This window comes from Diadema antillarum, unplaced genomic scaffold, assembly GCF_040938485.1.
Source record: "Diadema antillarum isolate AM-2024a unplaced genomic scaffold, OU_Dant_1.0 seq00001416_RagTag, whole genome shotgun sequence".
In the NCBI taxonomy this organism is placed as follows: Eukaryota; Metazoa; Echinodermata; class Echinoidea; order Diadematoida; family Diadematidae; genus Diadema; species Diadema antillarum.
This window is the reverse complement of record NW_027272168.1, coordinates 600428-622825: the sequence shown is the minus strand read 5'-3', so window position 1 is coordinate 622825 and position 22398 is coordinate 600428. Positions and strand designations below refer to the sequence as shown.

The following is a 22398-nucleotide window of genomic DNA, read 5'->3' as shown; positions in this document are numbered from 1 at the left end:
CCCCCCATTTTAACATTGTTTTGTGCTTAAAACATCATCTTTTCAACGGCAACGCAGAATAGAATTTGAATATGTGTATCATTATTGTTAATATTTCTGTCTATACAAAATGTCTCCGTAATCCTGTTCAATTACTATCCAGGTGTGCAGATTACCTCTATAACTATAAAGAACTCTCTTCCGCCATTTTGTCCATTGAACTAACTCGTCGTTAGGTTTCGCCAATGGTGTAGGGCCTACTGTCGAAATAGCTGATTTATAGTCAATACTAAATCAGTGGATATCTTACTGTGGATATAGAGCTTACTGAAAATTTAAAATCTTTATTGAAAAGACTTGTTAAACATGATAAACAAGGTCACAACATTCTACAATATCTGCTTATCCAAGTTCGTATGTTATAGCTTTCATCTCCTAGAAACCAGAGAATGCAAACTTGAGATCAAATTAAACTGTTCTGCATTTTTCTCTCTTTCATTGCTTTTCTCTTTAAATGTGATTTTATTCTTTTGCTCAATAAGTTTCACGGGGGTATAACACTTATCCCTGATTTCGTGCCACATTTATATGCTTTACATTTTGAGTTTCGAGAAAGTATGAGCGTTTTTATATCTCAGTCGTCAACTAAAGAGTAAATGCACTCAAATCATATATGATGCCTTCAAGCGAGAAGCTCGCAAGAATTGTCTACTACAGAATTCTCAGACTACTTGCAACATGAGGGGCACTTGGGCGTGAGATTTACGGGAAGAAAATCACGAGGCCGAAATCGCAGGAGTCCATGCATTTGCTATACGGATTCCTGAACCGATCCTCTTTCCAACAGATTCGTGGGAGAAGCATCGGCGTTGTAGAGGTGTAGAGGTCAGACTCGGCGGTCAGTGCTATTATAATATCGATGTTCCGTGTATGCTGGAAGGACTGAAGAATGAAAATGCTGTGCAACCAGAGACGTCTCCTGCCTCGCATCTCGTGGTAAGGTTACAGCATTTTGCACGGTTCCATCGTACGCCAAAGACCGGCCAACACAGATACCCACCACTGGGTAAATTGGCGTTTTTGAGCGCTGCGTGTCAGGTGAATGCTGACTGTCGTTTGATGATCATGTGTGTGTGTGCAGTCTGTGTGTATGCGTGTGTGTGCATGCATGTGTGTGTGCGTGAAGCGTGCTCAGTGTGGTCACTAGCCGAGCTCACAAACACAGAGCACACAGAGAACGATGCACGAAACACACACTGTAACTTAACTCAGAAAAAAGGGAGAGATAAAGCTAGAGAGAGAGAGAGAGAGCAAGATCCGTACACACACGGACACACACAACACACACACAGCGAAAGTCAAGCCTGCTTGCCCATTCCTGGCGTGCTGTGTGCAGCCCTGTAAGCAACGTATTCGCATGGATAATAGTACTACTTCACCGTCTCCCGTAGACAAACGCCCATACTACGAAGTAGCAACTTCGTAGGAAATCGCTACATCCCACCGATGCTTCCATTGGATTGATGGATTAATTCCGCCATGGGTGCAAAATGTTGTGGAATACATTGGCATTAGTACCCCGTTTTCACTTGCTGACGCACTACCTATGTTGCGAATAGCTGCTTCACATTCCTTTTGAAAGGGATCGCCGATTAAGCAAACCATGGGGAATGAGATGAGCGAAAACGGGGTAGGACCTACCCCAATTCCATATGACAGAGGGAGGGAAGTTACAGAAGATATGATTGCAGGAAGAGGACGGGGAGAAAATGCTGGCGCAGCAAGAGGAGGGTATGGAGGTGCTAGCGTTGGAAGAGGGCCAGTACCAGGCCATGGAAGAGGTGGTGGTGGTGGTGGTGGCGGCGGAAATCAGATGGGTGGAAATGTGGTAAGTGGTAGAGGTGGACCGGGAGCAGGTGTTGGTCGCGGTGGTCGTGGTGGTACTATAGGCAGAGGTGGTGGCGATTCAATGGGGCGATGGGTGGGACCAACTGTCGGTGGGTCAACGGTTGCGGTCCCCACACCACCACCACCAGCGTCGGCGGGACCAGTGTTTGTGATACCAGGGCGAGGCAGAGGTCGGGGCGAAACAAGGGCACACGCCCCCCAACCTCCCCACGCCAGAGGAGGTGGCGCGAGTTCTAGGTCAGGCGACGCCGGTTCTAGGACTAAGCCTGCGCCGTGGGCAGCACCTGCTCCAGGCAATGTTATGGAGGACGATGGACCACCGGAAGCCGATTTGAGTCATTTGACTGAAGAAGAGAGGGCCCATATCCTAGCTGTTCTGAGCCGAGCAAAGGATCTTCAGGATAAAGATGAAGAGCGAGTGAGGTAAATGGTCCCGAAATCTTTTCTTAAGTTCACTTTCGCCCACACGGAATAGTAAAAGAGTATGATGGTCACCACCATTAACACAATGGATATCAATTGAACAAACTTTCTCGATGTAACAAAATTACAAAAACCACGACGGCAGGTGACATATTGTTCGCTGCAACGTATTCTTTGCCACACAAAATCTCTACCTGTTGCTATCAGTCAACAGCAAAGAGAGTAATGCTGTTGTGGTTATAAAAACAGTAGGTTTAGCGCATCAAAATTCCAGTATGGTGGTTATCATGTTGTCTTAGTGTATCACTTTGTCATTATCTTTTCAATCGGCTGCTTGTTTTTATGATGCTATGTTGCTGTAAATGTTCTTTTATATGACTGTTGAATTCTTATCTTTATCATTCCCGCTGGCTGAATGTTCCAGTCAATATCATTGTGAATCTTTTAGGGTTTTTTTATAGTTGCTTCTGAACCGTAAACAAACACTTAGTCATGAATCATTCATTACAAACAAGCACTAGAACGGAAAGGCATGATATCATAACCGTCTGCCATTGATTGATGCGAAATCTAGCGTTGTCGCGATCCACGGTATATTTGATGTATAATGTTTTTGTCGCGTCAAGGGGACGTGAGTTCTTTATCTCAGGCTCTTTGTCAGTGCAGTGATGTTTATCACAAAGTGTTGATATTCGTATCTTTATAATATATTATATCACTATATTCCTACGTGTTTTCTTGGCAAAGATTATATCTATTTAGTTTTAATTAGTTTTGATAATGCATTCTTTTTTATTGGTTTAGTGCATGTCAAGCAGCAATTTGACGTTCAGCAGCTATCACGCCCTTTTCTGGTCCTAATTGGGCTATCATGTTTTTCTTATCAAACTGTGTAGATATGAGCTGGACAATTAGTTGCCATGTAACAATGAAATTACCTTTTTATGCTTCGTTCTGTATTTTTCTTTGTAGACCTTGTTAATGACATACCCTGGGAACATAATTATATGATGCAAAATCAAATAAGTCGAGGCTTGTGTTTTGTTTTGTTTTCGATGCTCAATACAACGACAATTATTCATGGAGTCATATCATGATGTTCATGGACGCGTGAGTTGGGTGCCATGGCAGTATCAATGCGTATGAGTCACCAAAAGATGAACATGGATTGTGTCGAATTTGGATTGACGAAGATTCATTAATGGACCAACAGGCCAATGACAGTTGTAGTAGCGCGTCATCGAGAGTTAAATCCCCGAGACAACGCTATGGTTACACGCAGTGACAGTGCGAACAAAAATTGTGTCATCATTCTATTATAGTGCTCATGATTAGCGAAAAAATACGTAGAGAATGAAAAGGGCGCAATGTCAAAACACTGGATAACGAGCACTGACATTTTAGGACCTTTCTACTGGAATGGCGTCATCGTGTTTTTGTTTTTCTTAGATTGTTTTTTATCGATACCGATCATTGCATCATCTATGTACAACCAATGGCATTCTCTGTAAGAGTGAATCTGTCGTGCTTTATACACTACTTTTGTTCGAGTCCAAGCGTGTGTGTGTGTGTGTGTGTGAACGATCTTCTGTCAGAAGTGGCCCTTGATGCAGACAAACATTAACATCTCCGTCTATAGTTGATACCACAAGCTGACTTGTTATGAATATGATTAATGGGCATACATGAGTTGTTATGGTGTGGCTTTAAATTCTACGCCTGAGTGATATATATATTTACAGTAGAAATTTCCCGTGATGATTACATTTTGTTTGATCTATACCTTAAAGTAGGGTATTTATCATGTCACAGTTGCACTTTACAAAACGAATGGTTTCTATATGATTATATTTCATAGAGATATATTGAATTGTTATATATATATATATATATATATATATATATATATATATGTATGTATATATAATCATATATACTTTTTATATAAGTATACACGTAATCAAAATATAAACCGATCGGTTCAGTGTACCTGATAGTATACAATGTCGTGATTTCTGCAATCCTACCACGCCCACACAATATTTTGTCACCTGCTTGCACTGTTCAAATCTGTAGAGCCTAATTGACGAAGGGACACCTAGCACACGGGCTTTGCTCGTGTCCTGAATTAACAACAATATATTTGACAGATAAGCCACGCCCCCGAACAGGTACCTGTTCACAATTTGTCTAACGTTGTGGTTGACTCTGACAGAAAATGCATATTGACGCGTAACAGGAGTTTTTGAGTGTGAAAGACACCATCTTCATCCAATCATGGTCGTTTTGAGACGCTTGGAAGAGAAATATATAACGTGACTTTCAGGTCAGACACATTAATCACAGAAGATTAAGAGATTTGGCAGGACTCCTTAATCATTCTCATTGCTGAGCCGTGGCCAACTAATCTAATCTGACTAGATCTTGTGCGCATGAAAGGTATTACAGAATAGATTTTATATGTAAATGTGGTGTTTCTTAAATTTTTTAGAAGGAATCGTATACAATGCAGAATTGATGAACAAGTCATGATCTCGCACGACGAAAACTGTGTCACAGATGATTTTCAAGAGAATTCGGTCATTGAACGTGGGGTGTTTTCTCTCTTCTCAGTCAACCGAGGCACAACATTAAAGTCTCCTCCTCTCATCGTAAGTACAAGTGGCAATGAAATGTCACTTGTACCTCAAAATAGGGACCTTGTTCAAATCTTTGGCTCTTATATCTGCATAAGATGGTGTAACATTATCATCAAAGATTAAAAAGGGAAGGTCAACATCAAGTTGTTAAGAAGATTATACCTCAAGGATGATGGCGGAAGAAGAGCAAGAAGGATAGAGAAGAGATTGAATGGGTTGATGAGAGAGAGGAAAATGGTTGGGGTGGAGTGATGGATTGAAGATGGAGAGATGGGGTATGCAAGGGGAAGAGAGAAAGAGAGAGAGAGAGAGAGAGAGAATGGGGAGGAAGGAGGACAAAATGCTAAAACCGACTTTTATCAGCACTCCCCATGCTCACGCTCTTCTTTCGAGTGGACGCATTTTAGCATCTCAGCCAGGGGAGTTTTTAAACGGTAATGGGTGAATTTGTCACAAGTACCTCTTAATGGATCACCCATAGATGGGGGCCGGCGAATGGCAAATGAGTCCAGCTTAAATCTCCCTTCCTTAAAGTTGGTTTCGGGGGAAAATAAACAGAAAAAATCCCCTTTGGCTTTGTAGATAAGTTGAAATCACAGTAACATTAACAAAACTCAGTTAAATGAGAACCTCCAGGCCCCGGAATTCATGACAATATTTCCATTAACATTGCATTTATCGTTTTTGTTTCACCCTTCCATCTATAATGTAGCCAGTCATTCGCTTGCTGTAAATGTCAAACTGATTCAACATTCCATGATACTCTTACCACTGGTCTTAGTTATCTTGCATGACATCGATATATTCAATGCAGAAAGAACACCCCCAAGAAAAAAAACCCACACATATTATACAAAAAACAAATAACATAACGTCTACTATAGAGTTGGCACTGAGTTTCTGCACTGAAGCAATGTAACAGGTATATACAGTGTCTCTTTGAAATCGTTTGCAAATAAATTCCTGACTTCAGGGGAAGCTACATGCATTATCTTCATGTGCGCCATGTTTGTTACATATAAACATCCATCTCAACATGTCGTTATACCAAAAACACGCGCTGGGAAATTGATGCTCATTCGTCGTGCGATGAATTTGCTCGCCAAAATGAAAGCTCTATGACTTTCACAACTCCATAGTGTCATGATGTACAAGTGACATTTTATGTATAGAATGCAGGTCCCTACTTTAACCAGATATTCTGCATGTTTGATAATGCCTTTTAAATGAATCGTCTAAGTTTGTATTTTTTTTTTCCTAAACGAAGAGAGCATGCACGTGCGAAAAACATGATGAGGCACACTGCCCGTGTAAAGGCACTCTTTAGAGCCGGCTAATGTTTCACCTTTAATGATCAGCCATTCATATCTTATGCATTCGGTATGACTCACTGTTGAGCGGCCAAGGTCTTGTTATTTAAACCCGTAATGAACGAAATTCGCACACCGCACAGCAATCTCACCGCCCAAGGTGAATGAATCGCGATGACGAGCGTTTTGACTCTAAATCAAACACAAAGATTACCGGAGAATAGTTCGATATGGGAGTTTTCTTAGATTGCTTCTTATTTTTTGTAGACTATAATTGCGTGCTGATTATAACAATCAAAGTAATCTACACACACGACTGACTATTTCACATCACTTTGGAAACTTGCCTTTACGAAATGATATTGCTGATAGCAAACATTTTCTCTACCCATTTCATTCTCTCCCTCTTAGTCTTTTCTTCATCTCCGATATCTATATGTTCGCTTCTCACTTTTCGTCTTTATCTTCCACGACTATGTTTCCCCTCTCTTGCTCTCTGTTTGTTTGTTGTTGTTTGTTTGTTTGTTTGGTTGGGGTTTTTTTTTTTTGGGGGGGGGGGAGGTTGGTTTTGTTTTAGCCACGTTGATCTCTTTCTTCTTAACTCTTCCTCCTCTTCGTCCCTCTGTTCTTTTCAAAATCCTTAATCATAAAACCTTAAATCTTTATCGTCTGAAAAGACTGAATTCATTCATTCAGCCTCTGAATTCACGTGGATTATGCTGAAGTATACACCTTGAACACATCACAGGTGGGTTGCTTATGAATAGGCGTATAATTGATATCATGTAAGATATTGATATCGATATTCTAGAAGCAGTTTCAAAGATGATTCCCCGGTTTAACTTCTTAGTGATTCCCCTCATTTGATGTTATATAATATGATATAATAATAAAATAATATTAATAACAATAATAATATTAATAATAATAACAATAATAATGATGAGAAATGAAAATAAGATAGGTATAACAACAATGATAAGAAAAATAATTCAGCCCGTATTGAAAGTGTCAGGGACTATATACATGTAAGGCAACGTCTTCAACACTATATAGCATGCTCTTTCTGTCAAAATTCCTACAGCAGTTTTTCCAGGAACCCATTTTTTAAGCTGAGTCAAGAGTCAAGAAGGGCATATCAGTTGTCCAAGATTTTACGCAGCAGGTTGGAGTCGAACTCGGGACCCTCCCAGTGAGTCGAGAAGAGCATCTCAGTTGTCCAAGATTGTACACAGTGAGTTGGAGTTGAATTCGGGACCCTCTCAGTGAGTCAAGTAAAGCATCTCAGTTGTCCAAGATTTTACGCAGCGGGGTGGAGTCGAAGTCGGGACCCTCCCAGTAAGTCATAAGAAGTGCATCTCACTTGTCCAAGAATGTAGCCAGCTTGTTGGAGTCGCACTTGGGACCTTTCCTAGTGAGTCAAGTAGGGTATCTCAGTTGTGCAAGAATGTATGTGTATAGGCAGCGAGTTGGAGTCGAACTTGGGACCCTCACAGTGAGTCAAATAAGGCATCTCAGTTGTCCAAGATTTCACGCAGCGGGGTGTCGAACTCGGGACCCTCCCAGTGAGTCCTGTAGGGCATTTCAGTTGTTCAAGATTGTGTGCAAGAGTTGAACTCGGGTCCCATAGTGAGTCAAGTCGGGCATCCCAGTTGTCCAAGATTGTACCCGGCGGGTTGGAGTCGAACTCGGGACCCTCCTAGTGAGTCGAATAGGGCATCTCAGTTGTCCAAGATCGTTCGCAGCGGGTAAGAGTCGAACTCTGGACCCTCCTAGTGAGTCAAGTGGGGCATCTCAGTTGTCCAAGATTTTACGCAGGGGGGTGGAGTCGAACTAGGGATCCTCCCAGTGAGTCAAGTTGGGCGTCTCAGTTGTCCAAGAAAGTAGGCAGCTGGTTGGAGTCGAACTCTGGACCCTCCAAGTGAGTCAAGTGGGGCATCTCAGTTGTCCAAGATTGTACACATTGAGTTGGAGTCGAACTCGGGACCCTCTTAGTGGGTCAAGTAGGGCATCTCAGTTGTCCAAGATTTTACGCATCGGGATGGAGTTGAACTCGGGACCCTCCTAGTGAGTCAAGTCGGGCATCTCAGTTGTCCAAGGATGTACGCAGCTGGATGGAGTCGAACTCAGGACCCTCCCAGTGAGTCAAGTCGGCATTCTCATTTGTCCAAGAATGTACGCAGCGGGTTATATGGAGTCGAATTCAGGACCCTACTAGTGAGTCAAGTTGGGCATGTCAGTTGTCCAAGAATGTACGCAGCGGGTTGGAGTCGCACTCTGGACCCTACTTACCACTAGTGAGTCAAGTCGAGCATCTCAGTTGTCCAAGATTGTACGCAGCGGGATGGAGTCGAACTCAGGACCCTCCCAGTGAGTCAAGTTGGGCATCTCAGTTGGTTGTCCAAGGATGTACGCATCGGGTTGGAGTCGAACTCACGACCCTCCCAGTGATTCAAGTAGGGCATCTCAGTTGTCCAAGATTGTACGCAGCGGGTTTGGAGTCGAACTCAGGACCCTCCCATGTGAGTCAAGTGGGGCATCTCAGTTGTCCAAGGTTGTACACAGTGGATTGGAATCAAACTCAGGACCCTCCTAGTGAATCAAGTTGGGCATCTCATTTTGTCCAAGAATGTACGCAGCGGGTTGGGATCGAACTCGGGTCCCTAGTAGCGAGTTAAGTGGGGCATCTCAGTTGTCTGAGATTGTACGAAGGGGGTTGGAGTCGAACTCAGGACCCTCCCATTCATGAACTTAGTGCTGTATCAGTGCTAACGATTTCGGACAAGATGTTTGTACTCACAATGCCCCTCTCGACCCAGGTGTAAAAATAGGTACCTGACTGCGATATAGAGTACTAAAAATGGCAGGGCCCTCTGGTAGAACACTGCCAACACAGATCTGGGTAAAGAAGAGCATACTGTTATTATCATTATTTTTTGTTGCTGTTATTTGTATTGTCGTCTTATTATTATTATTATTAGGCCCTACAAATATTACCATTACTATCATTGTTATCATTATCATTATTGTTGTTGTTGTCGTCGTCATGTCATTATTACAATTATTATATTATGATTATCCCACTGTATAGCTCTCACAGAGATAAAACGCAAGTTCAGCATGCAGAGTGTGATTCCAGATTGAACGACTAAGATTACTTGTAATGTTGAATTCTATCTCCTAAAACTGTATGACCATCTGATTACTTGTTTTAATAAGGTAACTACTGAAACTTAACCGTAGCACTATTTTCCGGAATAAACAACTGGTGGATATGATTGAATCGCACTGGCGTTTTATAAAATTGATTTTATGGCTTGTAACAAAGTGCATCTGGTCGATAATGGTGAAAGTCGACTTACAGCAGCGTACCAATTAACAAGCACTCCATTCTCGTAACCATGGATGAAATTGCTGGTGACGTCATTCTTTTCAGAATTCATGAGCTTAGCAAATCATAATTTTGCCATTAAAACTTGATGGAATGTTTGACTGACCTTGTTGAACTATTGATAGTGAACTTCTAGTTACGAATTCAGGAGTTACTGACTTCAGCATAATCAGCGATAACACCGTACTCATCTTTTCGATTCACAAAACATAATATACTTGAGAAATACTTGATGTGGGTGGGGAGGGATGTGGAGGGTCGAGTCAATCTTACAGTACGCTCGAGAGGGGAGTTAATATCATGATGTTGGCAGACTCGGGTCGATATCTGATAGAATTAGCCTTCATCTCCATGCGATGATAGGGGATTGGTCGAAGCGTGATCTGTATTGAGCAGGTGGCTTTGGCAAACAATATTTCTCGTGAGTAATACGCCTACTTTTCACGCATAGGGATTCTCTCAGAGAAAACCTACTAATTATTCTCGTCTCGTCCTTTCATGGGTGTGTATCATGATTGTGTGTAGGTGTATTTGTGTGGTTACGGGTATGTGTGTGCGTTTGCTTGCAGCCGGAGATGGGTTGTGTGTGACTCTCACTAGTAAATGTAGAAAACATATTGATTTCGGAATCTGCGGGGATGAATATTCTGCCATCGATCGAGCGAGACTGGCCTGGCACGCGTGGTGCATTATGGGTCAAAGTGGGCAGAGCGTGGAAAACCCTGCCTCGACGCCCGAGAAATTCGCCACTTCAAATGTCACTCAATATGGACTCAACACCGTCGAGTGACTGCACTGAAATATCTTGCATGTCAAAGTGTGGGTAAGAATATTACTTCAACATGAATGTCACGCTGGATATTTGATGCCAGGATATACAATGGGCTGTGAACGCTACGAGTAGCTACGAGCTTCTACGAGCTACTGATGGTGTGATTTGTTCTAAGAATTTAAAATGTTCTCGAAGAAGAGCGACCTGTTTGGAGATAAGGCGAATACCTTTCCATGGTTAGTCTGATTGTTCGTCAAGATTGTTGGTGTTTCCACATTATTCGTGCGCCTTCTGAGGTGGGGGCATGGCCTTAGTACCAGTTCTGTTGATCTTACAAACACTGACAAATAACATGATTCCGTACACATAACGTCACATCTATGTACGACAACTGCATGCGTGCCATTATTTACGAGGCTGACACTCGTGCTGCAGTGTATATGGGGAAGTTTTTCTTTTTTTAGTGTCCTTCGCAATTCCTGCTTGACAAAAAATATTAAAAAGGGAATCTTACTCGAGGAACCAGACCGATACCTTCCTGTTTTTGTGAAACGGATGAGAAGGAAATCACAATCTGTAGCATGATAATGACTTTCAATACTTTCTAATTAGTATGCTTTCAATGGCTGAATAACAAACGTCGAGCATCCCCTCACCACATTGAATTTGAATAATGTGAGTGACGTCATAATACTTTAACGACCGATTCAAAATATAATGTGTTATTGTGCCGTCATCAGGCAAACTCACAAGTGCATGCGCGCACACACCCTCAAAAGCACGAGCATACTCATTCCTATAGGCGCATATACACCTACTCAAGTAAATCTCGCTCGATTTGTTTTCATTTTTCTACAATCGAAACCAAAAACAACAACAACTACAACAGCAACAACAACAACTACAACAGCAACAACAACAACAACCACACACAGACTTGGGTGATTTATTACTGTCATGGCACATGCCATGCAGTTCATGGCATTATAGATACTATAGAAAGACAGCGGATAAAATTGTCTCATCTACAGATAAACAGAATCAAGTATCCTATAAAGTCGGCATTGGGAGATATTGTAGTATGGATTTACTAGTGATTTGTTATTTGAGTTGTTAGTGATCTGAAATTTAATGACTGACAGAGATAGAGAAACACGTACACACAGCGCACAAAAATGTTACAGTGTGAAAATCATACCCAAAATATGCACCTCACCCAGTAGATACCATCCCTTGTACTATCCATGGAATTGAAACAAATATAACTTAGCTAATCAATCACCATCCTCAAGGAACATCCGCAGACATGCTTATTCACGTAGTGTCATGGGTGTCAAAGTGAGCGCATTGATAATAAGGTACAAAGCGAAGCAGAATTATTAGTACAGTGCTATCATTATTGCAATCACCTCTTGGTGTTTTCAAACAGTAATTACTTACGGGAATACATCTTCATCGAGATGGAGGGTATACTTCTGCGTGATTTTATTGTCTACCCCCTTCTAAACGAGCATCGTTTCATTGTAGTGCTGGGACCATGCTCTCCAATCTCCCAGCGGGGACTGAGCTTTGAGATGAAGAATGGGTGAGAGGGAAAGATTGAGAGAAAGGAGGAGGAGAAAGAGATGAAGGCAATTTTCCTGACTTCTGTAGCCAAGAATAGCGTCGAGGTCATCAAAACAGGAGAGATGAACTAATTTAAACTCTCCGCTTCACTGACAACCGCGCTGGTATTTTAAAGAGAGGGAGAGAGAGAGAAACGAGAAAAAGAGAATGCAATTTATTCTAGCGCTCCACTAGGTACCACACAAGGGATGCAAGGAAAATTAAAGCGATTTCGCCCCTGATGTTTCCTGTTATCTTTATCTCTGAGCCATGCCCTCCCCTTTTTCCTCGGGGAATGTGTTTATACGGCACTGCTATGGGGTCTAAATCATAGTTAGCTAAACAGAAAATGGCGGGACGGGCGGATCCAATCTCCTAAGCGAATTATGTCTCTGCATGGTTCTCTCTTCGCCACGCACCTAATCGAACACGCACAGGCTGGCGTTCGGGGCATCCCAATAAAGCGTGAGATTTACGGGATGTTTAGCAGCTAGGTGATAAACACTGCGTTGATGTCCTTCCTTGGACAAACTCAGAACAGTTATCGTCTTCTCTCGATGAAGATGCATCTTCGCTATGTACCTCTCTTCCAGTTGTTACTTCATCACGCAACCAATACATATAGGCACTGCCAAAACGAATACTGCTATTAGTTCGCTTGAGTTGACAGTCCTCATGCTGTCATTGTGTTTATGACTACAAATATATAGCTAAAAGGAGTTTGATGACACATTCTATCTTTAGAGTTCATCATAATGCTAAATCGAGCAAGTCCTTGAACAAACAGTCAACGCTCGATTGTGCTGTGTGTCATACAGATGCTCCCCTCTGCAACCTCGGAGTCCCTTCCTGCGGCCATGCACATCTGAAACGGAAGGAGCGTGCTGCATCGATTTTTGTCCCACTTACATTAATGGCCTTGTGCCCCATCGATACGTATTTGCGCTTCTCTGCATAGTATATGTGATTATATACGTGCATACATGTGTGTTTGTGAGTATATAAACACACACACACACACACACACACACACACACACACATATATATATATATATATATATATATATATATATATATATATATGTTTATCATGGATGCGTTTGAATAGCTAATACGACCCTGAACTGTAGTGCTTGGCGTGTTAGGAAAAATGCAATTTGATTTCACAGGTGATTAAAACATTAATGATTTTTTTTTCCAAAGCCGATTATATTAGACCAAAGTTTATGCAAAGTCTCCAACATTAGATATGTGTTTCTAATCATTTTACTCGCTCTCAGATTATTTTTCATAAATTGGCTCTGTTTATGTCTTTATCACGAATTTTTATATCTTTACACTATATACATAGTATAACTCATACATCTTGAACATAACTTCACATCTTCTGAAGACAACGCGCAAGCACACGTTATGCACAAGTATATACAGTGATATTGCAATGTACAATCACTTCACTTCACAAGTGATTAAAACATTAATGATTTTTTTTCCAAAGCCGATTATATTAGACCAAAGTTTATGCAAAGTCTCCAACATTAAATATGTGTTTATATTCATTTTACTCGCTCTTAGATTATTTTTCATAAATTGGCTCTGTTTATGTCTTTATCACGAATTTTTATATCTTTACACTATATACATAGTATAACTCATACATCTTGAACATAACTTCACATCTTCTGAAGACAACGCGCAAGCACACGTTATGCACAAGTATATACAGTGATATTGCAATGTACAATCACTTCACTTCACAAGTGATTAAAACATTAATGATTTTTTTTCCAAAGCCGATTATATTAGACCAAAGTTTATGCAAAGTCTCCAACATTAAATATGTGTTTATAATCATTTTACTCGCTCTTAGATTATTTTTCATAAATTGGCTCTGTTTATGTCTTTATCACGAATTTTTTATATCTTTACACTATATACATAGTATAACCCATACATCTTGAACATGACTTCACATCTTCTGAAGACAACGCGCAAGCACACGTTATGCACAAGTATATACAGTGATATTGCAATGTACAATCACTTCACGCCTTTTTATTCCTTTCTGAAATATTCGTGATGGCTGAGTTCCGAGTTTAATTCAGCTTACAATGATGGCAGTCTATTACGTCATTCCCATTGAAATATGCATGCTAGTGTATAACATTTGTATGAGGACGAATGTAAATTGTTTTCTTTCAGCATAGGTTGTAATTTAATGTTAAATGAAATAAAATCAAACCGGAGTGATCACAAATAATGTTCCTTTTTGTTTGGTCTGACGTTGAATACTTATACGTGTAGGGATTTGTCCAGGGTGTTTGTTCGGGTTAGCAGGTTTCCGTATCTTAGTTTCTTTTGTTATTAGATCCCTTTTTTTATGTGTAACAGTATATAAGTCATCTGATCATACTATGATTAATTTGTCCTATTACGTGTAGGAGGAATGCACCCTACAAGCACTGCTTTTTAGCATTCCTCCCCATTTCCAGCATTTCCCCCATACTTAGTTTCTGTAAACCTATGTTTCATTATGTATTGTGATGTAATTTATGTGTTCCATTTCTATAAAATACTAAAAGGTTTCTGTTGCAAATGGAAAAAAAAATGAGTGAATGAATGAATGAATATCTAACAGTTTGTCATGTTATTGATATAAACCGCAAATATCAGGGACAAGATGCACTATAAACACAAAATGGCATTTGAAAAAAAAAAGTTTAACTTTTGTACCAAAGTTATAAAGCAGTTTTAAGCGTTCTTGTTCAAAGATCGCTACATTAGATTTCACACTTGAGAATCATAGTTTACTTCAGTGGGTGCAAAAGGTCTATTTGAGTTGTGTTTATTTAGACCAAAATTACGCGACATTCACATACATCGAATAGTGTGATGTTAAAGTTATGATTGTAATCATGTATGACGTGGATATCATGTTAAGACTGCAGCTGAAATGTCACAATTTCATGATGGTTTTTATATCGTGACATATTTCGTTATAAAATTGTGATTGCAACCACGTTATATGATAATGTTCTTGATAAGTTGGTTTCGTTCTCTCAATACACAGAATACTTCATTAATATCTAGGCTTCTGATGACTATCAGTGGCATTGGGCAAATATTAATTTCAATTCAACTTTAATTTCCAATTTATACATGAAATACAATACGTAAATATGAGCTTTTATCAAAATTTATATATTAAACAGTGAAAGCATTGAAGGAACAAATCAAGATTATGAAAAAAGAATAAAGTATAGAAAAACATACAAGCTATATAGGTACATTAATAGAGAACATAATTTCATTATCAAAGTTCTGTGTGTGTAAATGATCAGAGAATGGTACCTGTGCGTAAAACGCCAACTTACTTTAACCATAAATACCAAGAATACAAATACAAGAGAATGACTCATATTCATAATACAAAAAAACGAAAAACCTTATCAATTTAATACCTACTGATTAACATTTCTTTTTTATATTGTATTTTTTGATATTATCAGATTGTGTATGAAATTTACTCAAATCTAAGATATTCCAAAAGGCGGGAACAGATGACGTAATGGGTAATTAGATGCGTCAGTTAAACAAGTACACTGATAAAATAATTAGACGATCTCATATGATAGTGTATATACGTGCATCAGAATTTAAAGGAAACATATGAATAAGGTGACAAAGTTTGAGCGTAACAACATTTCATGGAAAAACATTATTTTCACTTCATTAAAGTTTTGAAATTTGTGGGTGTGTAATGATTTAAACAGTAAGATGTCAATATTCTTATAATCTTATTTTGTGCATATTCGAATTGCTTTCTTTTGGAGTATAAGAAAAACTTTTGAATTTGGCAAGATTAGGTATTTCCCCAGACAGAATTACAGAAAGATAAAGCAGATGAAACATGACCATTATAAAGAGCTGACAAAATATAAATGGGCAAATCATATCAGCCGATTTAGGATTCAAATAAACCGAGAGATTCTTGTACAACAGAATCAATACGGTCATTCCAACTCAACTTACCATTTAATACAATTCCTAAACAATTTACAAATTCATCAAATTTCAAACGTATTCAACCAATTTTCAAAATCGTATCATCAGTATTACAATGTATAATGCACACCTCCCCTTTTGAAATATCGTACACCTTGTGTTTTACTTAAATTCAAAGAGACTTTATTTTGTATGAAAATTCAATCAAAATATATCAGTATGAGAGGTTAGAAGCTTATAAGTATCAAGTGCATGTAAAATAAGATGAAATTCGTGGCAAGAGTTTAAAAACCACGAAGGGTCAAGAGTGGATCCTTTAGAAACACCGAAGTCAGTGTTCTTTAAAGAAGAATTGAATGAAATCATAAACAGCAAATTGTTTTCTAAGTGTCTATACCGAATAGATATAATCTGAACCAGTTAAAACATACATCTCTCACACCGTAATTTTGCAGCTTTTGAAATAAAATTTCATGCGAAAGGCAGCTCCCAATGGGCTGCCACGTGTTCAAGCAACCGCTTATATAGTGACAGGTCTTCTATAGTGCATAATTTCTTAGATAAATTTTTGCTGATTTGGTGATATATTATATTTTCAATGCAATTCATTTATAGATTTATTTACTTTCTTCGAATCGTGTACGTTGTTTATTGACGTTTTATGCTATATTGCTGAAAAGAAATTTGATTTTGTATACAATTACGTTGAAGAAAATAAGGCCAAACTCAAACTCAAATCAAATCAATGTATATGACGAAGTGTTGTAAGCTCTTAAATGCAATTACAGACGGTTACAAATACTGTATGCGAGTTTAAACGTATGGTCAGTCTTCAGATGCACAAGGACCTTCAGCACGTGATTGATAAGCGTTTTCCGCGCGCGCAGCACTATGCACAACAGTGCACACGACATATTATATACCACACGCCAATCCGTGCGTGCAAAAAAGGGTTACGCAAAAGGACCTGTGCGAACGATCTTCGTGCATCTGTGTTGACGATACCAATTACCTGCTTGCCAGATCATATTTGATCTAGTAATCGTCATGATTGAGAGTCTACATTAACTTGTGCCGTGAGGGAAGGCCCCACGATCATTTTTTTCCTTTTGAAAGAAAATTTGCAAGGGGAAAAATTCATAATCATGAAGAACAGAAAGACACTTTAAGGGAAGAACTACGGACTATACTCTAAAAAATGATATGGTAAATCAACATTTTAACTGTTGACACTCCCACAAAATGTTTAATTCAACACTAAAAATGTTGAACTACCATTTCAGACATGGAAAATCAAACATTTTGAGGGCTGGATTTAACATTTTAACACGGTTGAAGGAGTGACAATATTTAAAATGTTGATTTACCATTTCACTTTTGAGAGTGTACCAAGGCAAAGCAAACTAACGAGTGGGATATGCACATAATTTACCATTGGGTAAATTTCTGGTGTCCTTCAAAAATGCTTCTATTCTTTTTATGCATTTTCATTTTGATTTAGGGAGCGCACATCCATCAATACAATTTAACAGTTATGTGTCTCGAGCATTTTTGTCTCGATGATAATTACATCACATTTCTCTGTAAAATGCATGTTGATTGTTATCATTGTTGCCATGCTTAACTGTCAAGAAAGTGCTATCGTTATTTTGGTGTGGTCATCTTCACTGTATCATTGTTATAACTCAGATTACGCTTGTTTACGATGAAAGTTGAGCGACAGTATAGCAAGGTAATCATTATAGTCCGCAAAATGGATAAAATAATTACAATGGTGATAGTAACAGTAATATTAATAACGATAATGATATTGTTACTATTATTATTTTTATTATTATCATTATCATTATTATAATTATTATTATTGTTATTATATTATCATGATCTTTATTATTATAACGTCATCAATGACAACTATGATTAAGGAAGTAGTTGTCGCTTGTGAAACCCACATTTTATCAACTAACAGATGTTCCAACAAATTGTTGTTGTTTAAAGTGATAATTCGTGTTCCTATCATAGACATAAAAATTTCGAATCAAACAAGTTAATTGCACTTATTTTAAACCTTTCATGCCTGATTTTCATATGAAGATATAGTATGCGCCCTTTATTTGTCTATCCTCATTTATCCATGACTTCTGTTTGTTTGTTTGTTTGTTTGTTTGTTTGTTTGTTTGTTTTAGGGCAGGGGCTTTCACATTATGTGGGTAGGGTATGAGATTAGGGTATGAAGGCAGGTATCGATTAATGCTATGTCTACTGTTATGATTTCATTTCCATTTTATTTCATTTCATTTGTCTTCCATATCCAAAATAGTATACTAAATATCTCCATCTGTGTAAAACATATATCATCGTCTTCTAGACTCTTAAAATTTTAATATGGATAAGATTTGCAGAAATTTCAAACAATATGTCGTTTGTGCAGTCAAATTCTAAAACTGTTATCATATAAAATCTATAGACATTAGGCTGTTGTTATATTTACCGCTGTTTACGATTTAGAAATTCTTAAACCTAGACAAACAACTGAGCACTACATGACGAGCGCCGCTTATAGAATCAGAAGTCTTCCAAAATGGCCGCTGTTGAGGAGGACATGCAAACCATGAAACTGAAACCTCTCTCGGTAGTCACGACTTACTATACCGCGTAATGGTATGTATAATAATAGCTGACAATGAAGTATTTCTTTGCACCTTCCATCGCGTAAAAGAGAACTCCCATCGGAGGCCAAGCTCGTGACTGCACCCCACGTGTTGGAGGGGAGCGGGGGAAGGGGGAGAAGTGTGTGCTTGAACCGATCTTTGCAGCTTGCCACTTCCCGTCTTTGATCGGGGGTGCGCTTCCGATACTCGTTCGTGAGATAATATTCAGGGTCCCTTTACACCAAACACCCCCACCCCCTCCTCCATCTCCATTTTCTAGTCTACTTCTCTAAGCCCTGAGATCAGAAGACACCGCCATGTAGAAATGCACAAGGAACTTTCACATTGTGGATAAGAATCGAAGAGCTGCTATCTAGGGCTGTTGTTGTTTTTTCATCCAAAATAGAAAAAAAAAATACATGTTTTTTTAAACAAATTATTCATTGTAAAATGTCATTGATTGACAAATTGCCCTGTACATCGGCGTAAATAATCGCCGATTAATCAGTGTTTTAGCAGGATATATAATAGCCATAATCAGTCACAATCAGTTGCATTAAAAACATCTCGAAGCAAAAATTCATTGAATTGAATTTATATATTCTTAACACGATCAAGTACCTCATTTCGAACCCTCCATTATTTCTACAATCTCATATTTCCCTACATTTTTTTTTTCATTTACTTGTGCGTTTTTGTTTCTGGTTTTTTGTTTTGTTTAATGATCTGCAAGCTCTGGTAGCTCTTTATTCTAGAACATATGTAATGCACAGAATGTCAAATTTTCTCCCCAGTGAATTCACATTTAAAAACAGAACTCATGCAAACATCGATTTGAAATCTAGTCATTTGAGATCCATTTCGGTCATTCATTCATTTCATCATCTTTGAGGTGCATTTTAATGTACAGTGTTAAGTCAGAATTAGAAGGATGTAAAGTTACGTTATATAGATCCGGGTGATAAATAAGAAGGAAATGGAATTTTAAAGGTCCGACGTGTTTACGAAACAGTTTATCATTAGTTTATATAGTTACCACAATCATTATACGAATTAGTTGATGTTGAATAGGTGATCAATTCATACTATGGTTTCACAACATTACTCGCGACTTGACCTACAAACATACAAGACCGATTCACTAAAGATGTTGGGTGTTTTGTTTTTTTTGCAATTTGCTGTGTCGTGACAACCTAACAGTGGTGATTTTAGGAAGGATTGGAGGCAAAAACATGAATTTGTGTGATATTTCTGTACACAAAGCGATAGGAGGCTTTTGAGTTGATGACGTCATCACATCATGTAATCTATGTATAGATGTGAATGCGTCTGCTATATCACTTTTCCGTCATAATATGCCAGAAATCATACTGTAAACGCGCTTTTGATTGGAATTCTATCATTTGTTAGTCCGATATTCATTGACGTCAAGGTGAATTTGCACCCCAAGTCTGTATAATTTCAGCGAGCGTAAGACGTTTTTGTCATTGCTCTTCATAAACGGAAATCTAGGAAGTCCCTTAACTATGTTGGCACCACCGTTGACTTGCTTACGACACAGTCACAATGGCATTTAGGGATGATGAGACTGACAGGGTTAAAGAGAGGTATGTAGTCACCTATACATAGCTAGGCCATCATTAAAGGCGTTGCTGTTATTCGCGGATGCGCCAATATGACTTTTTGACTTGCAATTAATAACAACCCAAAAATATATGTTTTGAACGTATAAACATGTCGTTCACGAATGTCCTTCACGAATGAAGAAGTAAAGTTTGCATCAATCGCGTTTACTATACTGCTTTGCATATATTCGATGAAACAATAATAAGCATAAACATGCTATGGCTATGTGAGGTTATGAGCTCTTCCTAGACACATGCAGTGTGGCGTCTACACCAACTTCGTCGAGGTCGAGTGCGTATCCACGTGAGGAGAGGTATACCTTCTGGTGGCGGTCTGCCTCACCGCAGACTATACCGGAGATCCCCAACCAACCATTCTGGCACCCTTTAGGGCACTTCCATGCATTATTCAGGGCACCATTACGCATTCTGCATGAACCGATCTCTTTCCCTATACCATTTAACGTTAACTTTACGACAGAATCGTGCGCTCCAGTCCCCTCGAAATTCGTCACCTTTCCCAAAGATGTAAACGACACACTCCAGTCTTGAACATGCATATAATATGACCGAGAAGAAGCCAGGCAAGAAAGAGGCAGAAAGAGGGGTGAAAGGGAAGGAGAGATAGAGAGGGGGAGAGAAGGGGAGAGGAGAGTCATTTGGCTTTCTTTATTAAGTACTGGTATGTGTATCTCTCATGTTCGAGGTATGGAGTTTCACCGTCGGCGCAATCAACGCCCTCTTATATAAATTACAGGACGGCAAGCCTAGATGGCTTCTGCAGACGACAGGACCGAATTACCGCGCAGACACGGTACCAAAATGCTACCTCGCACAGATTCACTTTGCTCGGCATGATATAACACCACAGGAACGGTATATTATGATCATGCATGCTTGCAGCCATATAGAGCTAGTGGCAAGTCCAACGTGTGGTGGACGAAGCCCTGTAATCACTAGGAACTGCGTTTCACTTCATTGGGAATAATTTGATTCGAGGTGGACCCATTCGGCTGACAGCGTGGTAGGAGAACGCGAAGAACAGACCACCCGGTATAGTTTTGGGAGCTAAATCGTGCTACATGAGAGGAGAATACCTGCCGAGTCTATGCTGTCTTTTTATTACTGCAGACGACACCGTAAACCAGCGTAGGTAAAGATTTCATATCTAACGCAGACGATACAGGTTGTTATTGCATCCCTTTTAGCACACATGGACCATAAAAAAAGTTATGTGTCATATAACTCAGCACTTTTCCCCCCCCCCCCCGAGACTCGTGCTTGCTTTAATATCTGCATCCTCACCCACAGGGTAATGGCCATGTGCATTATAGGTATCCTATGCATATATCCATGTGTATATGTATCTTTTATATATATATATATATATATATATATATATATATATATATATATGTATATGTATCTATATATGTATATGTATCTTATATATATACATATATATATACACACATATATATACATATATATATATGTATATTTATATGTATCTTATATATACAACTGTATATATATATATATATATATATACATTATGTAAAATGTGTGCGCGTGTTTGTGTCTGTAGGCAGCTGCAGTGTGTGTTTACTCTGTAAAGGAACTGTGGAATATCTCAGTGCACATGCACAACATTTTACAACACGATTTGTCACAGTATATTTGATTCATTACAAGAGACGCCGCTTCGGTATGTCATATCACCGGTATGTGGTGGACTGGTAATTTATGATTCGAACGCTGAGAGTATACCAGTGTTAGAGATGTACGGGTAGATAGCCATCAGACCCGCCATTGGTGAAGATTCGTATAGAAATCAATTCCGAGTACTTTAATGAATTCTCCGAGAAAGTAAACAAAATCATAAATTCCCCATTCCTCATGTCGATGGAATGTTTCGCACCTCTCAAACATGCATGATAATTAATGACGTGTTTCAATTATTATTTTGTTGACATCATTCCACTCCGTCCTTGTTGACAGCAGTATCTGCAAAATTTTACATGGTGTTATTGATTTCAAGCTTGACACCAAAGCACCTGCTTCGTCACAGATGGTGCAGGAACACAC

The 22398-nt window shown here is 39.1% G+C and overlaps 1 protein-coding gene across 1 annotated transcript in view; it reads left to right on the top strand.

Moving 5' to 3' along the window:
- The first annotated feature begins 1520 nt into the window (after window positions 1–1520).
- LOC139709230 (uncharacterized) overlaps window positions 1521–22398 on the top strand; it is an 86467-nt gene continuing 65589 nt past the window's right edge. Inside the window, exon 1 of the mRNA XM_071621184.1 lies at window positions 1521–2310. Coding sequence (XP_071477285.1) covers window positions 1643–2310 — 668 coding nt within the window. The 5' untranslated portion in view covers window positions 1521–1642. The remainder of the gene's footprint in view (window positions 2311–22398) is intronic.